This window comes from Canis lupus, chromosome 5 (genome assembly GCF_003254725.2).
Source record: "Canis lupus dingo isolate Sandy chromosome 5, ASM325472v2, whole genome shotgun sequence".
In the NCBI taxonomy this organism is placed as follows: Eukaryota; Metazoa; Chordata; class Mammalia; order Carnivora; family Canidae; genus Canis; species Canis lupus.
Window position 1 is genome coordinate 80,858,746 of NC_064247.1, and position 25,578 is coordinate 80,884,323.

At 47.6% G+C, this 25,578-nt stretch overlaps 1 protein-coding gene across 1 annotated transcript in view; it reads right to left on the reverse strand.

Annotated features, from left to right (window-relative positions):
• Window positions 1-1,072: 1,072 nt before the first annotated feature.
• CDH3 (cadherin 3) overlaps window positions 1,073-25,578 on the reverse strand; it is a 47,177-nt gene continuing 22,671 nt past the window's right edge. The window contains exons 3-16 of the mRNA XM_025426630.3: window positions 22,247-22,332; window positions 20,788-20,913; window positions 20,426-20,581; window positions 20,189-20,333; window positions 18,431-18,606; window positions 17,619-17,747; window positions 15,744-15,929; window positions 13,440-13,681; window positions 12,898-13,043; window positions 11,918-12,142; window positions 7,412-7,618; window positions 4,543-4,673; window positions 4,002-4,148; window positions 1,073-1,947 (exon numbers count right to left, since the gene is read on the reverse strand). Coding sequence (XP_025282415.1) covers window positions 1,738-1,947; window positions 4,002-4,148; window positions 4,543-4,673; window positions 7,412-7,618; window positions 11,918-12,142; window positions 12,898-13,043; window positions 13,440-13,681; window positions 15,744-15,929; window positions 17,619-17,747; window positions 18,431-18,606; window positions 20,189-20,333; window positions 20,426-20,581; window positions 20,788-20,913; window positions 22,247-22,332 — 2,312 coding nt within the window. The 3' untranslated portion in view covers window positions 1,073-1,737. The remainder of the gene's footprint in view (window positions 1,948-4,001; window positions 4,149-4,542; window positions 4,674-7,411; window positions 7,619-11,917; window positions 12,143-12,897; window positions 13,044-13,439; window positions 13,682-15,743; window positions 15,930-17,618; window positions 17,748-18,430; window positions 18,607-20,188; window positions 20,334-20,425; window positions 20,582-20,787; window positions 20,914-22,246; window positions 22,333-25,578) is intronic.

Here is a 25,578-nt window from a genome sequence, read left to right on the forward strand (position 1 = left end):
TGGAATTATTGTTCTTTCCCTGCTCTCTCTTCATCCTCATCCCTGCATCTGCGTGTTGTTAGGACCGTTCCAATTTCACGGACATCCTGGGTGACTTCTCTCATTTTCTGTCTGGCTTGATTTTGATGATGATCAGGTGTCACTTAAAAAAAAGAAATACAATGAGGCCATTCTTTAAAGGAGGAAAATCCCCTCCGAGAGTGGTTGTGAGGATTTGTTTGAAGGAAATAAAGTTATTTGGCCCTAGAAAGTATTAAATAAGTGGTAGCTGTTACCAGTGAACACAAATAGAACTTATGTGCCAGATATTAAGTCATTTGATCTCCACAAAAACTCCCCATTTCATAATGAAAAATGTGAGGCAAGTAGAGGTTAAATTTAACTTGCCAGGAAGAGCAGAATCAGACCCCTCCCTGCCTTTCCATATAGAGCCTACCACACAGACGAGGAAATCTTTCCATGCTGCACTATGCAAGAGCTGCCACTGTTCCAGAAAAGACGGTGCCTGTAGCTCTGGTGGGGCTCAGCCCAGGGAGAAGAGGGTTAATTGTTCTCCCACACAGAAGGGGAGCTCAGAATTTGCAGAGAGAGGGGCACTGGCTGGCTCAGTTGGAAGAGCCTGACTGGAAGTCAGGGTTATGAGTCTGAGCACCACACTGAGTGTAGAGATTACGTTAAAAAAAAAAAAATTGTAGAGAGAAGGGTAGGTTTACCGTCATCAGGCACACCTGAGCAAGCGTATGACTCCTGAGTTTCCTCTACCATGGAGAAGAAGCAGGGTGAAGCCAGCAGAGTTAAAAAGTATTCCCTTGGGGCAGCCCAGGTGGCTCAGGGGTGCCTTCGGCCCAGAGCCTGATGCTGGAGACCCGGGATCAAGTCCCACGTTGGGCTCCCTGCATGGAGCCTGCTTCTCCCTCTGCCTGTGTCTCTGCCTCTGTCTCTCCTGATTAATAAATTCTTTAAGAAAAAAAGCCATTGAAGTGGAGAGTGTCGTGGGTGAATGGCTTAGTATGTGATGATTCTCAGGGCAATAAAACTACGATAAAAAAGTAGTTCACTCCCCACACACCTCTGGGAAAAATTCCTTTAATAAAAAAAGTCGTAGTACATTTACACAATTGTCATCACTCTTTATCTACAGCACTCAACAGGGAAAATAAAAAATAAAGGACAACATAGTCGCGCTTAGTATAAAAACGCAGGAATTCATTCTGACAGGAGGCCTGTTGTCCGGAGAGGAGAGAGAAATGCATGAAGGCATGTGAGCCGAGCAGCTCAGGCCCGGGTTTCTGAGCAATCCAGGGGACGGCTGAGGACCCGCCTCTAATGTTTTGAAGACAGCATTAAAAAAAAAAAAAAAAAAAAAAAAAATCCAGGTTGCAATAAGAGGCCTCATTCTAAGAAGAAGGAGAAGGGTCCATTCCAGAGAGAACATCATCACTGGGGGGCGTGGGGTGGTCAGAGTCGGTCCGGGCATTTTATGGCAGGTGATAGGCTCCCAGAAATTTGGCCTTGGAGGCAAGCCTGGCCCAGGCGGAGAGGTTTCCAGAGGTGAAATCAAAGCGCCCATGTGCCTCCATTCTGAAAGGCTTAGAAACCAACCCTTAATGTGAGATTTGAGGGCCTCTCTCCAAGTCGCTAAGGCCACTTCTTGACAAGCTCCCAAGTCCCCTGCTGAGGGAGGATTGAGGCTCCTTGGAGATGCCACCGCAGCTGACTGTTAGCCCCTGGTCCTGTCTAGTCATCCTGGCCACCCCCGTACATGTCCGCCAGCTTCTTGAAGCGGCTGCCCCACTCGTTCAGATAGTCATAGTCTTGGTCCTGGTCAGAGGCCGAGGAGGTGAGGGAGCTCAGGGAGGCAGCGTCGGAGCCGCTCCCCTCGTAATCAAACACCAATAGGGAGTCATAGGGCGGGGCCGTGGGGTCCGTGTTGGCCGCCTTCAGGTTCTGCGGAGACAAGAGCAGGTGGTTAGGAGCAGCGCTCGGCTCAGCAGCTGCGAGAGCTCGGGCGAGGGAGTTCGCCCTGCTGAGCCCGCGTTTCCTCATCTGTGAAGATACCTCTTCCCTCCGTTAGAGTTTTGAAAGGTGAAATGAAATTACACACAAAACCACTGAGCCCTGAGCCCAGCGTACGGTAAGGGCTCCGTGCACCGGGCCAGGGGTCAAGAGCAGGGACTCTGAAATCAGACAGCTGGAGTCAGAGCTTGGACTTCACACCCTAGGTTTGTGAAGTGGGGCAAACGCCTTAACCTCTATGTGTTGTTTTGGTCTTGTCTTTAAAATGGGAGACTGGGCAGCCCAGGTGGCGCAGCGGTTTAGCGCCTGCCTTCGGCCCAGGGCGTGATCCTGGAGACCCGGGATCGAGTCCCACATCGGGCTCCCGGCATGAGGCCTGCTTCTCCCTCTGCCTGTCTCTACCTGTCTCTCTCTCTGTGTCTCTCATGAATAGATAAATGAAACCTATTAAAAAAAAATTCCATCAGTCTATCCTTCCTTGTATTAAGAACCTCCATTTATGGGGCGTCTGGCTGGCTCAGTCTGTAGAGCATACGACTCTTGATCTCGGGGTCTGTGTTCAAGGCCCATGTTGGGTCTTAAGAAAAAAGAGAAAAGAAAATCTCCATTTATTGCTAATGAGATACCAGCCTGTGATAGACTTCTATCATATACCTGCTATATACCTAGTTCAGTTGTTCTCACAACCCTGGCTGAATATTTGATTTTAAGCTTGGGGAGGTTTGGAAAAAAAAAAAAAAATCAGAGCTTAAAAAACAAATGAATCCCTGGATTCCAGGCATTGCTATTTTTCAAAATATCTCAGATAAATCAAACATGTGATCGGAGTTAAAAACACTGGAAACACTCAGCTATTATCAATAATCACTATCATCGGGATGCCTGGGTGGCTCAGTGGTTGAGCATCTGCCTTCGGCTCAGGTTGTGATCTTGGGATCCTAGGATCGAATCCCGCATCAGGCTCCCCTCGAAGAGCCTGCTTCTCCCTCTGCCTGTGTCTCTGCCTCTCTCTGTGTGTCTTATGAAGAAATAAATAAAATCTTAAAAAAAAATCACTATCATTACCTAATAAATGCTACATGCCAGCAGGCCAGTGGTTCCTAGACTTAAATTACTTGGGAATATTTAATTAATTAATTAATTAATTCATGAGAGAGAGAGAGGGGCACAGAGACACAGGCAGAGGGAGAAGCAGGCTCCATGCAGGGAGCCCGATGTGGGACTTGATCCTGGGACTCTAGGATCACGCCCTGGGCTGAAGGCAGGCACTAAACCGCTGAGCCACCCAGGGATTCCTACTTGGGAATTTTTTAAAAATTCCGAAGCCCTGGCCACATCTGATCAATTAAATTACAATCTCTGCAGGGAGTCATAGACATCAGTAATTTTTAAAGTTCCACAGGAGATTCCAATGTTTGGGAACTGCAGCTCCAGGTGCTTACTGATGCAATCCTAAAAATAACATATAACAGGGCGCCTGGGTGGCTCAGTCGGTTAAGCATCTGACTTCAGTTCAGGCCATGATTTTGAGATCCTGGGATGAGGCTTCATAGAGCTGTGTGCTCAGTGGGGAATCTGCTTCTCCTTCCTCTGCCAACCCCGCGCCACCCCCACCCCACCCCAGCTTATGATCTTTCTCAAATTAAAAAAAAAAAAAAAAAAGGCAATCTATAACAGAGGGTCCCCAACTCTGCTCCATGTTGGGGTCACCTGGGACCTTTAAAAATTCAAACTTAGTCTGGCTGCACATTTTTCTAACAATTGTTCTATTTGTTGAATAAATGAATAAATTATTCCTAACATATTGCTAACCATTCTGCCCCTTAGGATTTTATGGAGGAGAAAACAGAAACCCAGAAGTTACTCAAATATGCCAGAAGTCATACAGCTGGTGGAAGGAGCCCAGACTCCAAGCCCTTGCTCTTTATCCCATGCTGCTGGTGCTTGAATAAAGGGCTGTGCCAGGCTGGCCCCCTAGGCCTCACCTCGATGATGAAGTTCCCAATCTCATCTGGGTTGGCTGGACGTGGACGGTACATGGGTGTGGGGATGAAGGTTGGTGCCACATCGTTGCGGAGAACCACCTCAGGCCGGGCCTCCAGACCCCGGTGGAGTTGGGTGATGTCATAGTCCTTCATGGAGGTGAAGTAGAACATGGGACTGAGAAGGCAGCCCCCCACAGTTTAGGTTTCAGCCCACTCCCCTGCCACGTGGGTTTCTGGTTCACGGGTAGGTCTTAGAAGACAATCTTTGCCAGACATTTCCGAAACCCCTCGTTTCCACAGCCCCTCCTCAGAAATCAAGCATAGCCTCAAGGCCATCTTGGCTGGCGTCAAAGGGACTATAGCACTGGACCAGATATCCTCTCAGAAGAGGAGAGTTGGTAGTCAATCCTACATGAAAATTGGCACGTTAGGCCAGAGTCTGGTCAAAGTAGCTGATGTGGTTAGTTAGTTGACTCAGCCACATCCACCAGTGGCCTTAGGGGCACCCATCTCCCGACCCCTAGACCTCCTTATACCTTACCTGGTCCTCCTCACCACCTCCCTCTTCGCCGTAGTAGAAAACATTGTCACGGGTATCGTCTTCCGGGAGCAGAAGGGGCTCCTTCACCTTCCTCTTCCTCCTCACCAACAAGAGGAGCACCAGCAGGAGGACTGAAAAAGTCAGGGAGGGTAAATTAAATGTTCACCCTTCACACACACACAGCTGGCCAGTACCCCCAAGCCCTCAGAGCCTCACCCAAGTTTAGACCCCCCTACTCAGTAGCCAGGGCTTAAAATACTTTTTTCTTTCTTTCTTTTTTTAAAATATTTTATTTATTTATTCACAATAGACATAGAGAGAGGAGAGACACAGGCAGAGGGAGAAGCAGGCTCCATGCCAGGAGCCTGATGTGGGACTCAATCCCGGGTCTCTAGGATCACGCCCTGGGCCAAAGGCAGGCGCCAAACCGCTGAGCCACCCAGGGATCCCTTAAAATACTTTCAGTGGCTCCCCTGCACCTAGGAAAACCCCTAATCCTTATCCAAGTGTATGGGATTGGCCTCTGCCTGTCTCCACACACATATGCACATGCCTGCATGGGGTTAGTCACACTGGCCTCCTTGGAGTCCCTCAGATACACCCTGCTTCAGGATCTTCATCTGGGCTTTCCTCACCTGGAACACTGTGCGCACGCGCATACACACACACACACACACACACACACACACACACACGGCTCTCCTCCTTCATGCCTTGGCCTACTATCGCCTCCTCCTAGCAGCAACCTGACTTCGTTCCCCCGAGTAATTCTGTATCATTTATTGCCAGTCTCCTCTCATCGGTGATAAAGGTCCTCAAGGAAATTCTCTGGGGGATGGGAATCTCCTAGCAGATGTTACTTTTCAACGTCTGCTTTTTCAGTCCCCAAGTGACACCTAAATTAACCACAGACTTTCAGTGGAAAGCAAGACCGTGCAAGTCTGATAAGGTGTAGTAATTTGAATACAGGTAAAATACGGTTTTAGTATTTCAAGAGGACTGGCCTTTAGTGCTATGGTTTGAAAGGCTGACAGCCTATTTGGACATGGGGGTAGTGGACAACTGATGCCTGGCTGTTCTCCCTAATGCCAGAACCACCTTCAGTTAATCCCATATAAAGAAGGGACTCCAGGGCTCTCTCTGTGGCTGTTCAGTAGGAGAGAATACAACCACTATTTACCTTTACCACTTTTTTGGCCTATTTACAGAACTGATGTCTATCACTGGCCAGAGAAAACAGACCTAGCCTTCTTGGGGAGTCTACGGGTTGTCAGAATGCACAGCCTATGGAGGCTTTGCAGCAATCTTTTTCTCCTCTTTTCCTCCCCATTGAATCTGGGGGAAAGGGGGGAGGTGAACTGGACTTTTCACCTGCAACAAAGCTTTTTTTTTTTTTTTTTTAATTTTTATTTATTTATGATAGTCACAGAGAGAGAGAGAGAGGCAGAGACACAGGCAGAGGGAGAAGCAGGCTCCATGCACCAGGCGCCCGACATGGGATTCGATCCCAGGTCTCCAGGATCGCGCCTTGGGCCAAAGGCAGGCACTAAACCGCTGCGCCACCCAGGGATCCCTGCAACAAAGCTTATATATCTGCCTACTGGTATCTCCATTCGGACTGCCTGGCAATTCTCTTCCCATGATCTTTTCCAAACTGGTTAATGGAAACTCCAGTTTCTACTTGTTCAGGTCTTAGAAACATTGATGGCTCTTTTCCTGATACCACTTATGAACCCGAACTGATTCTGCCTTGAAATAGGACCATCTCTCACCATCTTATCCCTAGATTATGGCAATAGCTCCTTAACAGTCTCCCTGTCTCCACCCTTACCAGTCTGTTTAGTAGAATCCTATAAAAAATCAAGTCAGATCACATCACTGGTTTGCTCTAAACCCTCTGATGACTTCTCATTTCATCCAGATCCTTGTAATAGCCTACAAGGCCCAACATGATGCCCTAGCACAGCCATCACCTCTCTGACTTCATTTCCTACTTTTGTCCCTTTTGTTTTTTCCACTCCAGCCATTTGTCACTTCTGCACACCAAGCACAGTGCTGCCTCAGGACCTTTGTTCTTGCTGTTCCTGAGATATCTGCATGATTTGCTTCCTCACCTCTTTCCAGTCTTTTTTTTTTTTTTTTTTTTTAAGATTTTATTTATTTATTCATGAGAGACAGAGAGAGAGAGAGGCAGAGACACAGGCAGAGGGAGAAGCAGGCTCCATGCAGGAGTCCGACGTGGGACTTGATCCTAGGACTTGAGGATCCCACTCTAGGCCGAAGGCAGATGCTCAACTGCTCAGCCACCCAGGTGTCCCGAATTCATATTTGATTAAACGTGTTTCTGTGTAAGGACCAATTCAGAGAGTGGAAAAAAGTAAATGTGACAGGTTCTATCTTTAGATAAAGAACTCGGTTTGTAACTAAACACTTCTGCCCACTAGACCAAGGACTCTCAAACTCTAGCATGAATCAGAACCCTGGAGGGCTTCTTAAAACACAGATTCCTGGGTCTTACCCCTAAGTTTCTGAATCAGTGGGTCAGGAGTGGGCCTGAGAACTGGCCTTTCTAACAAGTTCCTGATCCTGCTGATGCTGTTGTTGGTCTGGAGACCACACTTTCAGAATTACTGCTCCAGCCTCTAGATGACATGACAGCAGGGCTGAGTCTGTTGGTTCACCACTGTATCCCCAAAGCCTGGCACATACCAGAAGCTCCATAAACATCCATCACCTGAATGACACTCAGGAACTACGAGTACCAGGAACTGATGTGTGATGTTGGGGATGCCTTCATCCCAGCAGGTCAGGGTAGAATTGGATCTTTTAACTACCCCATCCTTACAGAGGGGAGGGCACCGGTACTCACGCAGCAGAGCCAGGACAGCCCCCAGAAGCGGGAGGAGGAAGCCCCACTTCCAGCGGTGGGGGCAGGTCTCCACGTGGCCGTGGCAGTCACACACGGTGGCTTTGATTACTGTCAGCTGTTCCTTGTTGCCATGGTCAGCCAGGGAAAGGTGCACATCATATGTGTCTTGCTTCAGGAACTTCTTCAGGGACAAGGCAACTGTGTTTCCTGGAGCAGACAGATGACATTTACCCGGGAGGCCACAGTGGAACTGAGCATATCCTGTCGGAGTTAAGGAGACTGCCTCTCCATCTGGGCAATTAGTGAGAAATGCCCCAAAAGCACACTTACGCCAAGTGTTAAAGATTAATGTTTGGCCAAAGCCAAGTTCACTATCATGGAAAGGATTATTGGGATAACAAAATAAATTCATCATTTTCTTTTTTTTTTTCAGATTTTATTTATTTATTCATGAGAGACACACAGAGAGAAGCAGAGACATAGGCAGAGGGAGGAGCAGGCTCCATGAAGGGAGCCCGATGTGGGACTCAACCCTGGGACCCCAGGATCACGCTTTGGGCCAAAGGTGGCGCTAACCGCTGAGCAACCTGGGTTGCCCCATCATTTTATTTTCTTAAAATCAAATCAATAGTCACAGCATTTTTAAGATAATGAAGTTTTTAAAAAAGTCATGGAAAAAAAAAAAAAAAAAAAAAAAAAAATAAAAAAGTCATGGCAGGCAGGGCCAAGAGTTCTCAGCAACTTTAGCTGCTTGACTGTTCTCAAAAAGAACACATTGAAATATATCGTTCCTGGAGATAACTAACCCCATCTTTTAATATTCACAGTAACTGACCACTTGTTTTCCTATTTGAAAGTTCATTACCATTTATTATTATAGCATTTACAGTAATAGCAAATATGTTTATGTCTCAACGGTCTGATGGAACTTCATTATTTGAAACACTGGTATTTCTGTGAAATTATCAATTTTTTTAAAAGATTTATTTATTTGAGAGAGAGCACATGTGTGAGTGCAGGAGGGAGGGGCAGAGGGTGAGGGTCTCCAGCAGGCTCCACGCTGACCGCAGAACCTGACACAGTGCCCGATCCCATGGCCCCAGGAACACAACCTGGGGTTGGATGCTCAACCGATTACACCACCCAGGCACCCTGAGAACATCAATTATGAACAAATCCAAATGCACAGGACTTGGTGATATAACTGGGATTGTCAGGCAGATCAGAGAGGCTTCCAAACTGTGCTGTCACAGCATTCACGATGCACACAAGTTCAGGGGTGCTGGCTACGAGGCTGCAGTGGACATGGTGCTAACTGGCCTTCAAAGGCTTTGAGCGAGTGGCAGGTTGGACACAAAGCAGAAGCCAAGCCTCCGTGAGGCTGCACAAGGTGTGGCCATCCTAGAATGGGGAAGAGGGCTAGGTTGTGGGTGAGAAATATAGGGTCAGGGGTCTCTCAGAAGAAAGGCCTTCAGTTTAGACTTCTCATGGAAGGAGCTATTAGCCTTTGCAGTGTGATTTCTCATCATGCAGGACTCTCCCAAGCATTACAGATTCTTGTCATTAAATGCCAGGAGTGTCCCCAATCACTGGGGCAACCAAAAACCACCCCACCTTTCTAGCTCACCCACCCTCAGGGTTGCCAGTGTATTTCAGCATGGATTTTTTTCTTTTTAAGATTTATTTATTTATTTATTCATGAGAGATACACAGAGAGAGGCACAGACACAGGCAGAGAGAGTAGCAGGCTCCTCACAGGGAACCAGATGTGGGACCCGATCCCGGGACCAGGATCATGCCCCAAGACAAAGGCAGACGCTCAACCGCTGAGCCACCCAGCCGTCCCTTCAGCATGGACTTTAAGCAACTTTTTGTTCAAAGATCCTGCATATACATTGGGCTCCTCTTAGCACAAAAGCCAGAAGGGAGAATTTGCTATGTTCCTGTACAGTAATGGAAGGTAGACAGGGAGCTCTGCAGGCTGAATATTTAGTCCACCAAAGTCATGGAGGTCAATGTGGGGTATTTCATCAAAACATTCCTACCACCATCATGTCCCCATGCTGGAGGGAGGATTTCTCAGGTGACTGTGATGATGGTGGTGCTGGTAACTAAGGGGACACTAACTGGGTACAAGGCTCTACTCTATCTTCACTGACACTTTAAGAGGAGGCACTATTAGCCTCATTTTACAAATGCAGAAATTGAAGCTTAGGGAGGCTAAGTAACCAGACTGAGGTCACACAGGAGTAGAATTTGGGTTAACTCCCCTGACAACAAGGACATGGTCAGATAGAAAAACTAAATTAAAAAAACAAGAACCAGGGGCATCTGGGTGGCTGAGACCTGAAGTGTCTGCCTTTGGCTCTCGGGTCATTATCCCTGGGTCCTGGGATCAAGCTCTGAATCAAGTTCCCTGCTCAGACAGGAGCCTCCTTCTTCCTCTCCCTTTGCCCTTCCCCCTGCTTGTGCTCTCTGGCTTGCTCGCTCTCTCAAATACAAAAAGTTAAAAAAATAACCACCCGCCCACAAGAACCAGGAGCACCTGAGTGGCTCAGTTGGTTAAGTGTCTGCCTTCAGCTCAGGTCATGATCATGGGGTCCTGGGATTGAGCCCCACATTGGGTCCCCCAAGTTAGCAAGGTGTCTGCTTGTTCCTCTCCCTTGCCCCTCCCCGGTTCATATTCCTTCTCTCTCTCCCTCCCTCCTCCCTCTCAAATAAATCTTAAAAAAACAAAACAAGCAAAGAACTCCCCAAGAACCAGGTATCAATACTATAACCAGGTGTTGGTACTAGGCTTTGGCCATAATGTTCACACTTGACCGAGCCAGATCTGTGATTGCCGCTGGGGAAGAGTGCTAGTAAAGGTGGCTGTTCACATCTATTGAGCACTGATGTACCAGACAAGAAGCCTCTCGCATAATCACCTACTTTATCTTCACAGGAACTAGATGGAAGTAGGTACAATTATTGGCACCATTCTACAGATAGGGATAACTGGTGATCAGTGCAGTTCAGGAACTTGCCCATAATCACAGAGCTAGTAAACAGAGGAACTGGGTCTGGAACCAAGGCATCCCGGTTCCAGAGTCCATTGTCTGTAAACGCTAAGATCAGGGAGGAGAAAAAATGGCTTCTAGGCCACAAGGGGGTGACAGGAGACCAACTTGGGCTTGTTAAAGACAAGGTGCCCGACATTATATACTCAAATCACAATAATCATAAAATTGACACAATGTGGGTGTCTGCAGCATGTCTCCTGAGTGCTTTCTGGGCTGTGCTCAGTGCAGTACTAGACATTGGGCATTTGGTTCCTTCTGGGCAGAATCTGTGTGCACTGGTTCCCTATTTTCCTCCTGGTGCACCCCAACCCCAAGAGGAAGTGGGGGGGACATTTCAAACCAAAGTCAACAGTGTCACTCACTCCAGGGGCCTTAATGGCATTTGGGGCTGGATTTTTCACATATCCTGGGTCCTCATTCACTTGACACCATTAAACCCCTTGCCAGGGCAGGATGGGAAAGAGAAAGGATAGGGAAGTAGATGGAAGCAGGTGCGTGACGGCCTGGGACTGTGGCTTCAACTTCTGCTCCATACTCACACACACTGTGCCGTTGGACATGCTACTTAACCCCTCTGAGCCTCATTGTCATCTGTAAATGTGGATAAAAACATTGACCACAGAGGGTGGTAGAAATATTAAAGAAAGAGGGGATCCCTGGGTGGCTCAGCGGTTTAGCACCTGCCTTTGGCCCAGGGCCTGATCCTGGAGGCCCGGGATCAAGTCCTACATCGGGCTCCCTGCATGGAGCCTGCTTCTCCCTGCCTGTGTCTCTGCCTCTCTCTCTCTCTCTCTCTCTCATGAATAAATAAATAACATCTTTAAAATAAATAAAATAAGGATGGATGGATGGATGGAAGGAAGGAAGGAAGGAAGGAAGGAAGGAAGGAAGGAAGGAAGAAAGAAAGGAAGGAAGGAAGGAAGGGCGAGCATCTTGTGTAATATCAGGGATCAATAAATGGTAGGCAGCAGCGCACCAACGGTAAATCAGAGTGCCTGGATTCAAAATCTGGTGGCGTCATTTTCTAGCTGTAATGCCTCTGCCAAGATCTTTCACCTTCTGAACTTTCTGTAAGCCTGGTTTCTCACCTGTAAACGGCGCATACGCACATAGATGTGGGTTTCTGTGAGAATTGAGTAACCTCATCTATGAAGCGTCCGAAGTGCTGTCTCGCACATAATAAGCATGCTCACGGCATGTGAGCTATTATCACTGCAGGAGTCCTGGCTCCTTCATTATGTGATACCTCACACATCCTGGTCCATATTCCCCACCCCCCACCTCAGTTTTTCGAACTGTACAGAAAGGTGGTTGGGCTAGAGCATTCTTGAAGGCTTAAACTAAGTTAATAACTAGCATTTGGTTGACTTTCAAACGCAGACCATAACATGGACAGGGTCCTCATATGGGGCACACACCCACCTACCACCCACCACTCAGTTACCTTTCTCATTGACCTCTGCAGTCCAGTAGATGTCCGAGTCATGTGTGAGCTGGGCCTGGAAAGGGGAGGTGTGGGGGGACAGGTCCTTGTCCGTGATGTTCAGCATTTGGGGCACAGGACTTTGGTTGCAGATGGTGATCCAACGGGGCTCAGGGACTGGGCCATGGTCATTGACATCCATAAGTGTTAGCAGGAGGGTCCCAGTGCCAGTGGTGGGAGGGCTCCCTGTTCATAATGACACATAGATCCCTTTTCAGCATCTGCCCATGGTGGAGGTGATGAATGTTGAGCTCTATGACCTACCCAGTCAGCCTCAGGGAGGTTCCTGTTCACTGCCCAGCTGCAACTTTTCAAGACCCTCCATGTCCCGCCCTAGTCTCATCATAGGTCAAACCAGTGATGGCAAGTCCATGGCAATCATGCCATCATTCTGATAGCAGATATTCCTAACTGATCATAGGACAGTTACAGCCACTTCATCCATATGGCCACTACCAATCTATCACAAAGGGAAACCTATTGGCCACCCCAGGACTGATGCAATGTTTGCTGATGAGCTTTAAGGATGTCACCCTTCACAGTCCTGCTGGGACTTCTCACCTGTTTCCAGGCCTTGCTTCACTGTGTCAAGCAGAGATGTCAAATCACATCACAACTCCCAACTCTGTCACAGTGTGACATCACTAATCAATCATGGCCCTTTCCCGGCAGCCCCTTTCAATCAAATTACAAGGTTTAGGAAACTGGCCAATTCAGGGCTCAGTGAACTACACACGTGGGCCGAAAGAAATCCTTCTCCTAACACCTGGATCTTAGGGAAACCATAGCCAGCCAATCCTAGTCTTTAGAAATCTCCTCTGAAAGTCTTCCTTGACCCTTCAGATAGGTTTGCTGGTACCCATGCTATGTCTGTGGAGGGGATGTGTTATGTCATGGGTTCCAAAGGTACCCAAGTGGAGGCGTTTGGAGGAAGTTCTCACCATCATCTGTGGCCAAGACCATGACTTCGTAGACATTGTTCTTCACGAACTGTTCATCCTCACGGTCTAAGACCCCTGTGGCTGTGACCCGCCCACTGTCTGGGTCCATTGCTAGCCACCCAGCTGGGTCTCTCAGGATGTGGTAGCTGGAATGGAAAAGTTGAGAAGAGTCATACCTAGAATACTTAGAATTCTGGTTGTCATTCAAAGCCTACTCATTCCAACTGGCAGATGGTGTCATGGGACTCAGGGCTCCTAAGCGGAATCACATGAAAAATGCACCTCACCCCTAAATGGGAGCCTGAGCAGCAGGGAGATGGCCCAGCAGGGACACATGAGGGGGAGGGGGTATACCTGCCCCCCTGGATCTCTGTTCAGAGTCTTCAGCCCCGGGGACGGTAGGAAGGGAAGGCCCTGTGTAGGGGCGATGTTCAGTATATTTAGCAATCTTTATGGTAATTAGAACAAATGCAGACCATACTAAATAGCCCATCCAATACTACTACTGCTTTTGGATGCATCCGAGCCCAGCTCCCGTGTACCTGATCTTCTGACCCCCCTTGTCGGGATCCTGTGCAATGTAGGTGCAGACAGTCTCCCCGATAGCGATGCCCTCCTGGACCTCGACGACTCTGGAGGGTGGGACAAACACAGGTGCCTCATTCACATCCTCCACATGGACTACCACGGTGGCCGTGGAGGTCGGGAGTTTCACCACAAAAGGAGCCTCATTGGTCACTTCGATGTACAGAATGTGCTGGTTTTTGGCCTCGAAGTCCAAGCCCTGAGAGAGAAGGAGAGGGAGGATCTGAGTTGCCAATTTGTGAGGAGGACCCATTGCAGTGCTATGATGGCAGAAAGAAAGGAGCAACAGGGAGGGGTTCGAGGCTCCCAACATCAACAATGCTGTCCTTTCTGGGGCGTCTGGGGGGTGCAGTCAGTTAAGTGTTTGACTCTTGGTTTCAGGAGTTGTGACCGAGCTCCACGTGGAGGCCCGCATCATGCTCCAGGCTGGGGCTGAGCGTGCTTCAGTTTCTCTCTTTCTCCCTTTCCCTCTGCCTCTCCCCACCCTCTCTAAAATAAATAAATCTTTCAAATAGAAATGCTGTCCTTTGCATAAAGCCTCCTGAACTTTTTTTTTTTTTTTTTTTGAGGGAGTACAGGGGCAGAGGGAGGGAGAGAGAGAATCTTAAGCAGGCTCCAGGGCCGAGCCCGACGCAGGGCTTGGTCTCCCGACCTTGAGATCGTGGCCTGAGCTGAAACCAAGAGTCAGACGCTTAACTGTCTGAGCCTCCTGGGCACCCCAGCCTCCTGCACTTTCTGAGTGGCTGATGGGGCCTCTCAGACCAAACCTAGACCAGGAAGCCCTAGAACTGCTTTCCAATGGGGCGGTGGCCTTGTAGGGGTTGTTGTAGAAACTTTCGGAGGCCTTTCCGGTTGTCATAATGACTGGGGACGCTGTTGGCATTTCTAGGCTAGGGCAGGGACACAAAGACCTGTCCCCACAGGCCACGGGACTTGCCAATATCCCCTCGGACATTCACATATGCATGGGTGTGAAACATCTGTTTATAGTTACATGTTTCACATATAAACTAAGTTTTTGGTGTGGTTTTAATATATAGTGACCTTTCTAGGAGTGCAACTTCTGAGGGGAGCTTGCCATTTGATTTGTTCAGGCTTTTCCCTGAAAGCTGTTTTTTTGCTACTCTGTAAAGACATCAGTATGACTTGTGGTATGCATGAGCCACCCAAGTGACACGCAGCATCCACTGCATTTGGACGTTTCTACAGAGAGATGCAAGTAACTGACCATGTCATTATGTTTTCTCGTATGCACCCAAGTTTTACATCGTTCTATATGTACTATGTTCTATATGTTCTATATGTACTAATACTATCTTATTATCAGTAACTTTTCCTGTAAAATCCTCCTTTATTTCAGAGAATTCTACATTTCTAGAAATTGTGTAAATTGGATAAGTTATATTATAAATGAAATTTATTTCACAATATAAAAAGGGCATTACAAAGTTTTGGGTGCAAGAAGAGGATAGTGATAAACGTATTATATAAGGGGCGCCTGGGTGGCTCAGTGGGTTAAGCATCTGCCTTCAGCTCAGGTCATGATGTCATGATCTCAGGGTCCTGGGATGAGCCCCATGTCAGGCTCCCTGCTCAGCACAGAGTCTGCTTCTCCCTCTCCATCGGCCCCTCCCCTTTCTCCGGATCTGTCTTGCTTTCTCTCTTCATCTCTCAAATAAATAAATGAAATCTTTAAAATAAAAAAAGTATTATATAAGACCCTGCTTCTCAAACTAGGCCATTCTTCAAAATAAACCAGGAGGTAAACGAAATCAAAGAAAGATCAAGCCCATTTTCTTAAAGCATCAATTTTATTGAATGACTTTTTAAGAGGCAACCATATCTAACTATTAAGTAACTTAAAACATTTTACTGTGCAAAAACCTACATATGTATTATGGATAAAATGTAAAACTAGTAAGAATTCCACTAAAACAGAGACTTTCTGTGTGAGAAGACCAATTGGGGGCAGCCATGGACACCAGGATTTGGGAGGAGAGGCTCCACTAATGTGCCTCAATCACATCTGGGATTCTGACCTCTTTTATGAATTGAGTCCCTTGGTAAGACTTACTTTGAACAAATTCATTCCCTAACACAAGAGGGATGGGAAAGTGTCAGAAGCCTGGTACACTCCCTGTGAATTCTGGTGAATGTTCCAGAGCAGGTGTCACAAGGCAGGTGGTATACCTCCTTGTACTGGAGGCTGAAGACCTGACTAACCCAGGGGTGGCCCTTGTCTAAAGCCCAAACCGACTCACCGTTCTGGTCGTCAGGATGCCCTGGTTGCTCTCTGGGTGGGTGGTGATGCTAAAATGGTTCCCGTCATCACCTTCCAAGATGCGGTAGGTGGCGTGCCAGGCCGGTGAGTTGGGGGCATCCAGGTCACTCACTGTCAGCCTCTGCACCTCATGGCCCACCATGTTCTCGGGTACACGGGCCTCGTACTGTTGGTGTGGGAAGCACAGCATAGTCAGAGCAGAGGGCTCTCTACCCACCCTGAGACTGTTCCACTCTTCACCAGCTATGGATCCTCCGTGCAATTCCAGGGGAGCTCCATGCCACTCACTCTTTCTGGGACCGCCCAACCCATATATCAGGGTTTCAGGGCACACACATGCACATAGTTCCAAGTATCAGCTGCTGGGACAGACCACAGGGATCTTGAACCTACCTTTCCTACATCCAAGGGCAAAATACCCCAGTCATCTCACTGGTCTGCGTGCCCTAAACCCTGCCATGCATAGCCCACCCATCCAGCTGAGGTCAGAAAGGTATGAAGAAGGTGGTGAGAAAGACTAGGTGCCTGACTGCTGTGTGGCACTGATTAGGAACTTTTTTTGGAAGTTCTGGAACAGGTGGCAAACAATGGGAATTCAGTTGCTCAGAACAAATTTTTAATCAAGCCTAAATAATATTTAGTAGCCAGAGTTATCTAAAGATGGAAGGGGGGTGGGTGTCATCCCGATTGGCACAGAGTCCTCTGTCACTGGAGGTATACAAGGCATTCACTAGGTGAAGGTGGGCAAGTATGGTGAGGCAAATTGTAAGTCTTCATATCGACAAGGATTTTCTTTCTTTGTCTCTCTCTTTCAGTAAAGTCTACTCCCAGTGTGAGGCTTGAACTCATGACACCAAGATCAAGAGTCATGTGCTCCGATGACTAAGCTCGGCTAGCCAGGCGCCCCTCGACAAGGATTTTCATATTGAGCTCTTATGTACCAGGGATTGTTATGAACTGTGAAGAGATTATTCCATTTAAAACTCAGAAGAGGGGCACCTGGGCGGCTCAGCTGGTTAAGCGTCTGCCTTCTGCTCAGATGATCCCAACATCCTGGGATTGAGCCCTACCTCGGGCTCCCAGCTCAGTGGGGAGCCTGTTTCTCCCTCTCCCTCTGCCTGCTACTCTCTTTTTGCACTCTCTCATGCCTCTCTCTCAAATAAATAAATAAAATATTTTTTTCCCTTTTTTCTTTTTTTAAAAATTTTTATTTATTTATGATAGTCACACACACAGAGAGAGAGAGGCAGAGACACAGGCAGAGGGAGAAGCAGGCTCCATGCACCGGGAGCCCGACGTGGGATTCGATCCCGGGTCTCCAGGATCGCGCCCTGGGCCAAAGGCAGGCGCCAAACCGCTGTGCCACCCAGGGATCCCAATAAATAAAATCTTTTTTTTTTTATTTTTTTAAAAATTTATTTATGATAGTCACATAGAGAGAGAAAGAGAGGCAGAGACACAGGCAGAGGGAGTAGCAGGCTCCATGCACCGGGAGCCTGACGTGGGACTCGATCCCGGTCTCCAGGATCGCGCCCTGGGCCAAAGGCAGGTGCCAAACTGCTGCGCCACCCAGGGATCCCTAAATAAAATCTTAAAAAAAAAAAAAAAGAAAACTCAGAACAATGCAGTAGGTAATATGGTTTCTACCTCACAGATTAGGAAATCGGGGCACAAAGAGGTTAAATCTGCCTCTGGTCACACACTAGGAAGTGGTGGGACAGGATAGCAAGCAATGTGAGCTGCTTTCAGAATTTCATTAGAAAGGAAAACCTTGGACAGAAAAAAAAAAAAAAAAAAAGGAAAACTTCAGTCCTCTATCACCTGCTGAGGGAAGAAGGATTGAAAGCACATTTACCTTCTGAGGATCAAACATGGGAGCATTGTCATTAGCATCGAGAATTTCCACTATGGCCACTGCAGTGGTGGTAGAACCATCCCCATCCATGTCTGTCGCCTGGATGGTCAGCGTGTACTCAGGGACTCTCTGGGGACGAAAGGAGGTTAAGGTTGAGGGGTCCCTCAGCCTGGGCTCCCAGAGGCATAGCCCTGGATGGATGGCTGTGGAGGGAAGGGGAGTATGTCCCCCACCTCCCAGTGTTCTCTTAAATCCCTGGCCCACTGCTTACCCACTGCAGGAAAGAACAGAGGCAGGGGTGGGGCGGGGGGGCGGCAGGAATGCAGACCCAAATAGTTCTCCTGGGCCAACCGGGGGTGGAGTCCCGTCTGGGCATTGCCCCCTGGCCCTGGGGTGATGCAGAATGGGAGCTTTGAGTGGGGATTTGGGCAACAGTATTAATTAGGAAACAGTAGGCAACTCCAATATCCATGGAGCTAATTCGACTTTGTAGCACACAAGGGACAAATCTGGGAAATGTGCATGCTAAGTGAGCCATTCCGAGAGGAAATGAGAAAACCTACAGAAAATATCAAATGCCTGCATTTTACAGCTGGCTCCTCAGCCTTAACGAGATCATTTGGCACCACGCCATTGGCTCTAGAGAGCTGTGGGACGTCAACATGGGAACACAGCAAGCAGCAGCCATTCCCAGTTGACCTGCATACTCACTGCTCTGCCTTGGGCTTTGGGGCACGGATGGGGGTTCTACTCTTGAGCGTCAGGCTCCAGCCTGAGCTGGGTAGGCAGCACTTTCCCTGAGAGCCACTCACCTCCCGGTCCAGGCCACTGGAGATGACACTGATGGTGCCCGTGCTCCGATGGACAGTGAACATGAGGTCATGTGGGTCCTTTGGCTCCTGGCTATGGATAGAGTAAGCAACCACCCCATTATAGGTGTTGATGGCATCGTCCTCATCTGTGGCTGTCACCTGCATCACAGAAGTGCCTAGAGGGGAGAAGGAATGAATGAACGAGCACCCTTCCCTCTTAGCTCCAATTCCAGCCTCGCCCACTTTTCAGAACACTGAGAGGCTCCACTCTGCCCATTAGCTTGGACCCTTATTCCACTTTGTGGCAGATTGATACTTGGTGTTCATTTTCCATTCTTCATGTCTTTCTTGGAAACAAAATCCTCATAACCATTTTAAGCTGAGCACAGTCCTGTCTGGAACGAAGACTATTTCCCATCCCTTCTTGCAGTTAGTTAGCTATGTCTTTGAGACTAAATTCTGACAAATGGTATATACAACTTTGGGGAACGTGCTTTTTTGAGGATGGGGCTTATTCTCCTCACCCACCACTTCCAGGTGCAACCACTGGAGCTCTAGCAGCAACCACGAGGTAATCTTGGAAATAAAGCCCAAATAGCAGAGCAACTAGAGAGAAGGGGCCTAGGTCCCCCACACTGTGAAGCACCATTCAAGCCTTGATTGTCCACCTGTAGGCTTCCTATTATAAGGATAAAATGAGGTTCCATCTCATTTAAGGTACTGTTTTTCTTTGGGGGATTTCTATATTGGCAATCTAGCCAACTCACACTTCTTGAATTCTCCACAACTCAGAAAGGAAGGAAGAGAACTCCTCCCCAGTAGCATCTGTCTTTGAGGTCATTATGTATTATATCTTAATCTTGACAATTCTTTGCAGGTCACATTGTTTCCATTTTCTTTCTTTTTTAAAAAATGGTTTTATTTATTTATTTATTTATTTATTTGAGAGAGAGAGAGAGCGAGCGCAAGTGGGGGGAGGAGCAGAGGGAGGGAGAGGGATAAGCAGACTCCATGCTGAGTGCAGAGCCTGATGCAGGGCCCGATCCCAGGACCCTCAGATCATGACCTGAGCTGAAATCAAGGGTTGGACACTCAACTGCCACCCAGGTGCCCCCATTGTTCCCATTTTCAGATGTGAGGATTGAGGCTCAGAAGTAAAGAACTTGCCCAGGGTTACAGCAAAAGAGGTCACAAGTAAAGAGGCAAATCAAGATTCAAATCTAGATCTTTGTAGCTCCAAAGCTAGTGGTTCTCAAACATGGCTGATCATCTGAAGCTTCTGGGAAATTTTTAAATACACAGATTCCAGGCCATACTCTAGGATCATTCTTTTTTTTTTTTTTTTTTTTTAATTTTTTTTTAAATTTATTTATGATAGTCACACAGAGAGAGAGAGAGAGAGAGGCAGAGACATAGGCAGAGGGAGAAGCAGGCTCCATGCACCGGGAGCCCGACGTGGGATTCGATCCCGGGTCTCCAGGATCGTGCCCTGGGCCAAAGGCAGGCGCTAAACCACTGCGCCACCCAGGGATCCCTCTAGGATCATTCTTATTCAGGGATCTTGGGATGGAGTGGGAGACTCTGAATATTTAAGATGATCCCAGGTGATCTAATACAGAACCGAGGAAATCAGGTATGGAGGGTTCTTCCAGCCTGTAGGGGTCTGGTCAGACCTCTAGATGGTTCCAGAAGTTGACCCAAGGCTGTCTGAGCCCAGGGAACCTCTCCCTCCAGCTGTCCCCTCCCCCGTCCTCTTACCAGGCAGTACCCCTTCCAAGACGCTCCCTCTGAAAACATCCTGGGTGAACTTGGGCTTGTGATCGTTCTGGTCTGTGACAATGATGGAGATGTTCATGGGGTCTTCCACTGAGGCACCGTTCTCTGATACGGCATGGCCATAGAGCTGTGGGTGCACAGGTGTGGGGTCAGCCTGGCCCCGCCCTCCCCACCTGGCCATGGGGCCCTGCTTCTTGGCAGATGCTGCAGATTACTTGCCTCATACTTTGCAATCTTCTCTCGGTCCAGTGGCTTATTCAACAGCAACCAGCCTGTTTCCTTCTCTATGGTGAAGATACCCTCGGGGGGGCTGTCTGCACCGGGCCCTGTGATGCTGTAGAAAATCTTGGTGCCTCTGTCCTTATTAGATTTGAGCTAGAAGCAAAAGAAAATGTCAGTTGACAAAGTCTCAACTATCTCACGATGGCGACAGAGGTGGGGAGGGGTGGTGGAGAGGCACTGCCTTATCCAAATCCGCTCCCATGGCGGAGGCTCTAAGGAGCAAGAAACCCTATCAGCGGGCTTTTCAATGAAGGTCCCTGCGGCCAGCAAGGACTCCACAGGAGAAGGTGCAGTTGTACCTGATTCAGCCTCTGGGGGAAGGGGCCCTTGCCATTCTCAGAGACAGAGATCGGTGGAACCACCCATTCTCTCTTTTGTCTTCGCAAGACACGGTCGAATGGGAAGATCTTCAGTGCTTTCCTTTCCTGCAAGGAGAGGGGACCGCTTAACCCAGACATGCAGACACCCGACATCCTCTCACTTACAGAAGTTAAGAGTGAGGAGAGAGACCTAAATGGGTTTACTGCAAAAGACAAATTGAAAATAATCCTAAGTGTTCATTTATAGAGAACCAATCAAATACATCCTAATACTTCCATCTAGTGGAAGTGCCATACAGCACTAAAAATGAGGAATGAGGAAGTCTATGTGCTGGTACGGGAAGATCTTGGATATATACTATTAAATGAAAAAGAACAAGGTATTTTATTTAACAAATTAATGGAGTCAATATGTACCATCTTTGGTGTGAAAGGGTAGGAAAATAAGACCATGTATTCACAGTGGCTCGTATATAAACAAAATGTGGGGAGATATACAAAAGAAATTAAAGGTAGGGTTATCTGTCAGAAGGAGACAGTAAGCTCATCTATTTTTAAGTGCAGAAAGAAGGTGCAGACACGTGAATAGTACACTAGCTTTTGCATAAAAGACAGGAGGAAAAAGAGTAATTGTGTATCTCTTTATGTATAAATACATAAAAATATATAATATGTTTAATATAAATATCGAATATATAAATAAACTTTAGGAGGAAAAAAACCTGGGAACAGTGGTTATCTGTGTCTAGGACAGGGCATTAGGTACATGCAGAGAAACAAAGGGAGGTTATTTGCTGTGTACATTTTTTCAATTTTTTTTTTCTTTTTCTTTTTTGGAGAGAGAGTATGGACTGGGGAGGGTGGAGGGGGGAGAGGGAGAGGGAGAGGGAGAAGGTTCGCTGAGCAGTGAGCCCCACGCGGGTCTCAATCTCAGGACCTCGAGATCATGACCAGAGTCCAAGGCAGGTGCTCAACTGACTGAGCCACCCGGGCACTCCTCATTGTGTAACTTTTTAATATTTTCAAATTTTTGAACCATGTGGCTATATTAGTTATTCAAAAAATTAAAAGAACAAAATGCCTCAGGTCTGTCTTCCCAGAGGCTCATGGGATTGGCAGCCCCACGTTGGAATCACTTTCCCCCTGGGTTTAGCCAGATGATAAAGAAAAGAAGGAAACGGAGGTGGGAAGGGAATCCGAGGGGCCAAGGGCCCTGGGTGATTGCACCCAAGGCAGTTCCTTGCGCCACGGGCCTGACTCTTTAGCGCCTCTATCGGGGTGTTGCAAGCTGTGGGCAGCTGACGGCTAGCACAGCCTCCTCTGAAGGGGCTATGTGGTTCGCCATGGCTACAGCAACCAGGACGTCCCGGCCAGCAGCAAGCTGAGCATGCATGGAGAAGATGTTTCTTCCACCTTGCCAGTGCACGTGGTATCTTACCTGGACTGTTCTATCATTCAGCACAGCGAAATCACTATCAGTGCTAAGCAGGGCTGACTCTTGCCCAGGGCAGTCCATGCAAATCACTGTGGGGAAGGAAGAAAGACGGTATTAGGAAGGAGGGGGCTTCTGGAAGTTACATCAGGGGAAGCAACACCTGACAACAGCCCTCTGACATGATCAAGGGCTGTTCCAGAGACCTGGCTTTGGTCTCCATTGTGATCAAATAGGAGTTTCAGATGGGGCTTCCAACTTTGGTCTCAAGAGGAAGACCAAAGGTTTGTGGTTTGTGGGCCAAGCCCTTATCTGCTCCTGACACCAAAGAATCAAGATCATAGTCATTCAGCACATCGGCCCCAGGTGGTCTCATGAGACACAGGTTAACCCAAAGTCATACTTGGAGGCAGGAGACTGTCACCATTTCAGAAGACTAGGAGTCTACCTACATGCAATATGCATCCTGCTACATGGCTGCCCACACAGATCATTCTGGACAACCTCTAGCTGTTCCTCTGAATCCCTCCCCTCCCCCTGCTTAGCCACCCTTTAAAGAAGCACTCTGAGGTGATAACTACTATTCAGGAAGCTAAAGACCATGCCCATTCCATCCTTACAACTACCTTAACAACCAAGGTAGGTAATTAGCTCCTTCGGAAAGATAAGAAAACTGAGGTTCAGAAGCCAGATGGGCCTTATTCCAAAGTATTCTCTAGAGCATGTTCTTACCCACCCTTGCTTGTGGCCAAAGCATGAAAAGAGGGGACCTGAGGGCCCACCTGGGCCCCTCAGCATCATGCTCTGTCCGTGTGGTTCCCTAATGCTGGCCCAGACACTGGTGTACACTGTTTCACTAGGTTCTAGCACAACCTGGCCCACTGGGACAGTGCCACAGGAAAAAAACTGTCCTTTTTTGAAAAATTATCCTTTAGTCTCAGATGATGATTGGTTAATCTTTTCTTCTTCCTGCTGTCACCACTCCCTTCTTCCTCTATGATGACGATTGTTTAAAAAAATCATTCCTGGGGGATGCCTGGGTGGCTCAGCAGCTGAGCATCTGCCTTTGGCCCAGGGCGTGATCCTGGGGTGCTGGGGTAGAGTCCCACATCGGGGTCCCTGCTTGGAGCCTACTTCTCCCTCTGCCTGTGTCTCTGCCTCTCACTCTGTGTCTCTCATGAATAAATTTAAAAAATCTTTTTTAAAAAATTTTATTTATTTATTCATGAGAGACACACACACACAGAGAGGCAGAGACACAGGCAAAGGGAGAAGCAGGCTCCATGCAGGGAGCCCGATGTGGGACTCGATCCCGGGACTTCAGGACCATGCCCTAGGCCGAAGGCAGGCGCTAAACCGCTGAGCCATCCAGGGATTCCTAAAATAATCTTTTAAAAAATAAATAAGAAATGAAAAAATCATTCCTGGGTGCCTGGATGGCTCAGTTGGTTAAGCGTCTGCCTCCAGCTCAGGTCATGATCCTGGAGTCCCAGGATCAAGCCCTGCTTCTCCCTCTCCCTCTGCTCCTCCCCCTGCTTGTACTGTCTCTCATGCACTCTCTCTCTCTCAAATAAATAAATAAGATCTTTAAAAAAATCATTTCTTGGGGCACCTGGCTGGCTCAGGAGGTAGAGCATGCAACTCTTGATCTCGGGGTTGTGAGTGCAAGCCCCATATTGGGTGTAGAGATTACTTAAAAAAAATTTCTTCCTTCAAATAAGAAAGGATAGATGACTTGTGGGTTTTTTGTTGTTTTGTTTAAGATTTGATTTTTAAATAAATCACTGGGTGCAAGGTTGAATTCATAACCCTGAGATCATGACCTAGGCCAAAACCAAGTCGGACACTTTTTTTTTTTTTTAAACTCATGAGAGACACACACAGAGAGAGGAAGAGACAGAAGCAGAGGGAGAAGCAGGCTCCATGCAGGGAGCCCGATGAGGGACTCGATCCCAGTACCCCGGGATCACACCCTGAGCTAAAAGCAGACCCTCAACCACTGAGCCACCCAGGCATCCTCAAGTCAGACACTTTACTGAGCCATCCAGACACCCTTAAAAAAGTAGAATTTGGGACGCCTGGGTGGCTCAGCGGTTGAGCATCTGCCTTCAGCTCAGGGCATGATCCCACGGTCCCGGATCGAGTCCCACATCAGGCCCCCTGCATAGAGCCTGCTTCTCCCTCTGCCTGTGTCTCTGCCTCTCTCTCTCTCTCTCTCTCTCTCTCTCTCTCTCTGTCTCTCATGAATAAATAAAATCTTAAAAAAAAAAAAAGTAGAATTTGGGCAGCCTGGGTGGCTGAGCGGTTTAGTGCCGCCTTCAGCCCAGGGCCTGATCCTGGAGACCCGGGATCGAGTCCCGTGTAGGGCTCCCTGCATGGAGTCTGCTTCTCCCTCTGCCTGTGTCTCTGCCTCTCTCTCCCTGTGTCCCTCATAAATAAAATAAAATAAAAAAATAAAATAATAAAATAAAATAAAATAAAATAAAATAAAATAAAATAAATAAATTAAAAAGTAGAATTCTAGGGACACCTGGGTCGCTCAGCAGTTGAGCATCTGCCTTCTTACTCAAAGTGTGATCCTGGGGCCGGGATTGAGTCCCACATCGGGCTCCTTGCAGGGAGTCTGCTTCTTCCATTGCCTGTGTCTCTGCCTCTCTCTGTGTCTCTCTCTCATGAATAAATAAATAAAATCTTAAAATAAAAAGTAGAATTCCAAATGAAAAATATCTAGAATATAAAAACTCCTAAAAACAGAATTTCAAAACCAAACATTCTAATTATAAATAAATTTTAAAAAATAAGGACCTGAAAAGATATCTGTCAAAAAAAAAAAAAAAAAAAGATCTACAAGTGGCCAATAAGTATATGAAAAGATGCTCAGAATCATTAGTCATCAGGGAAATGCAAATCAAAGTCACAATGTGATACCACTTCATACCTACTAGGAAAACTATTTTTTAAAAAAGATTTTATTTATTTATTTATTCATGAGAGACACACAGAGAGAGGCAGAGACACAGGCAGAGGGAGAAACAGGCTCCACGGGGGAAGCCCGACGCGGGACTCGATCCCGGGTCTCTAGGATCACGCCAGGGGCTGAAGATGGTGCTAAACCGCTGAGCCACCCGGGCTGCCCAGAAATCTATTTCTTAAAAATCAGGGGGAGAGATAAGTGCTGGCCAGAAATTGAACCACTCTGGCATAGGGAATATGAAATGGTACAGCTGCTGTGTGAAAAAGTTTGGTGGCTCCTCAAAAGGTAAAGAGCACTACTGTATGATCCAGCAGTTCTATTTCTAGGTATACATCCCAAAGAACTGGAAGGAGGAGCACACACA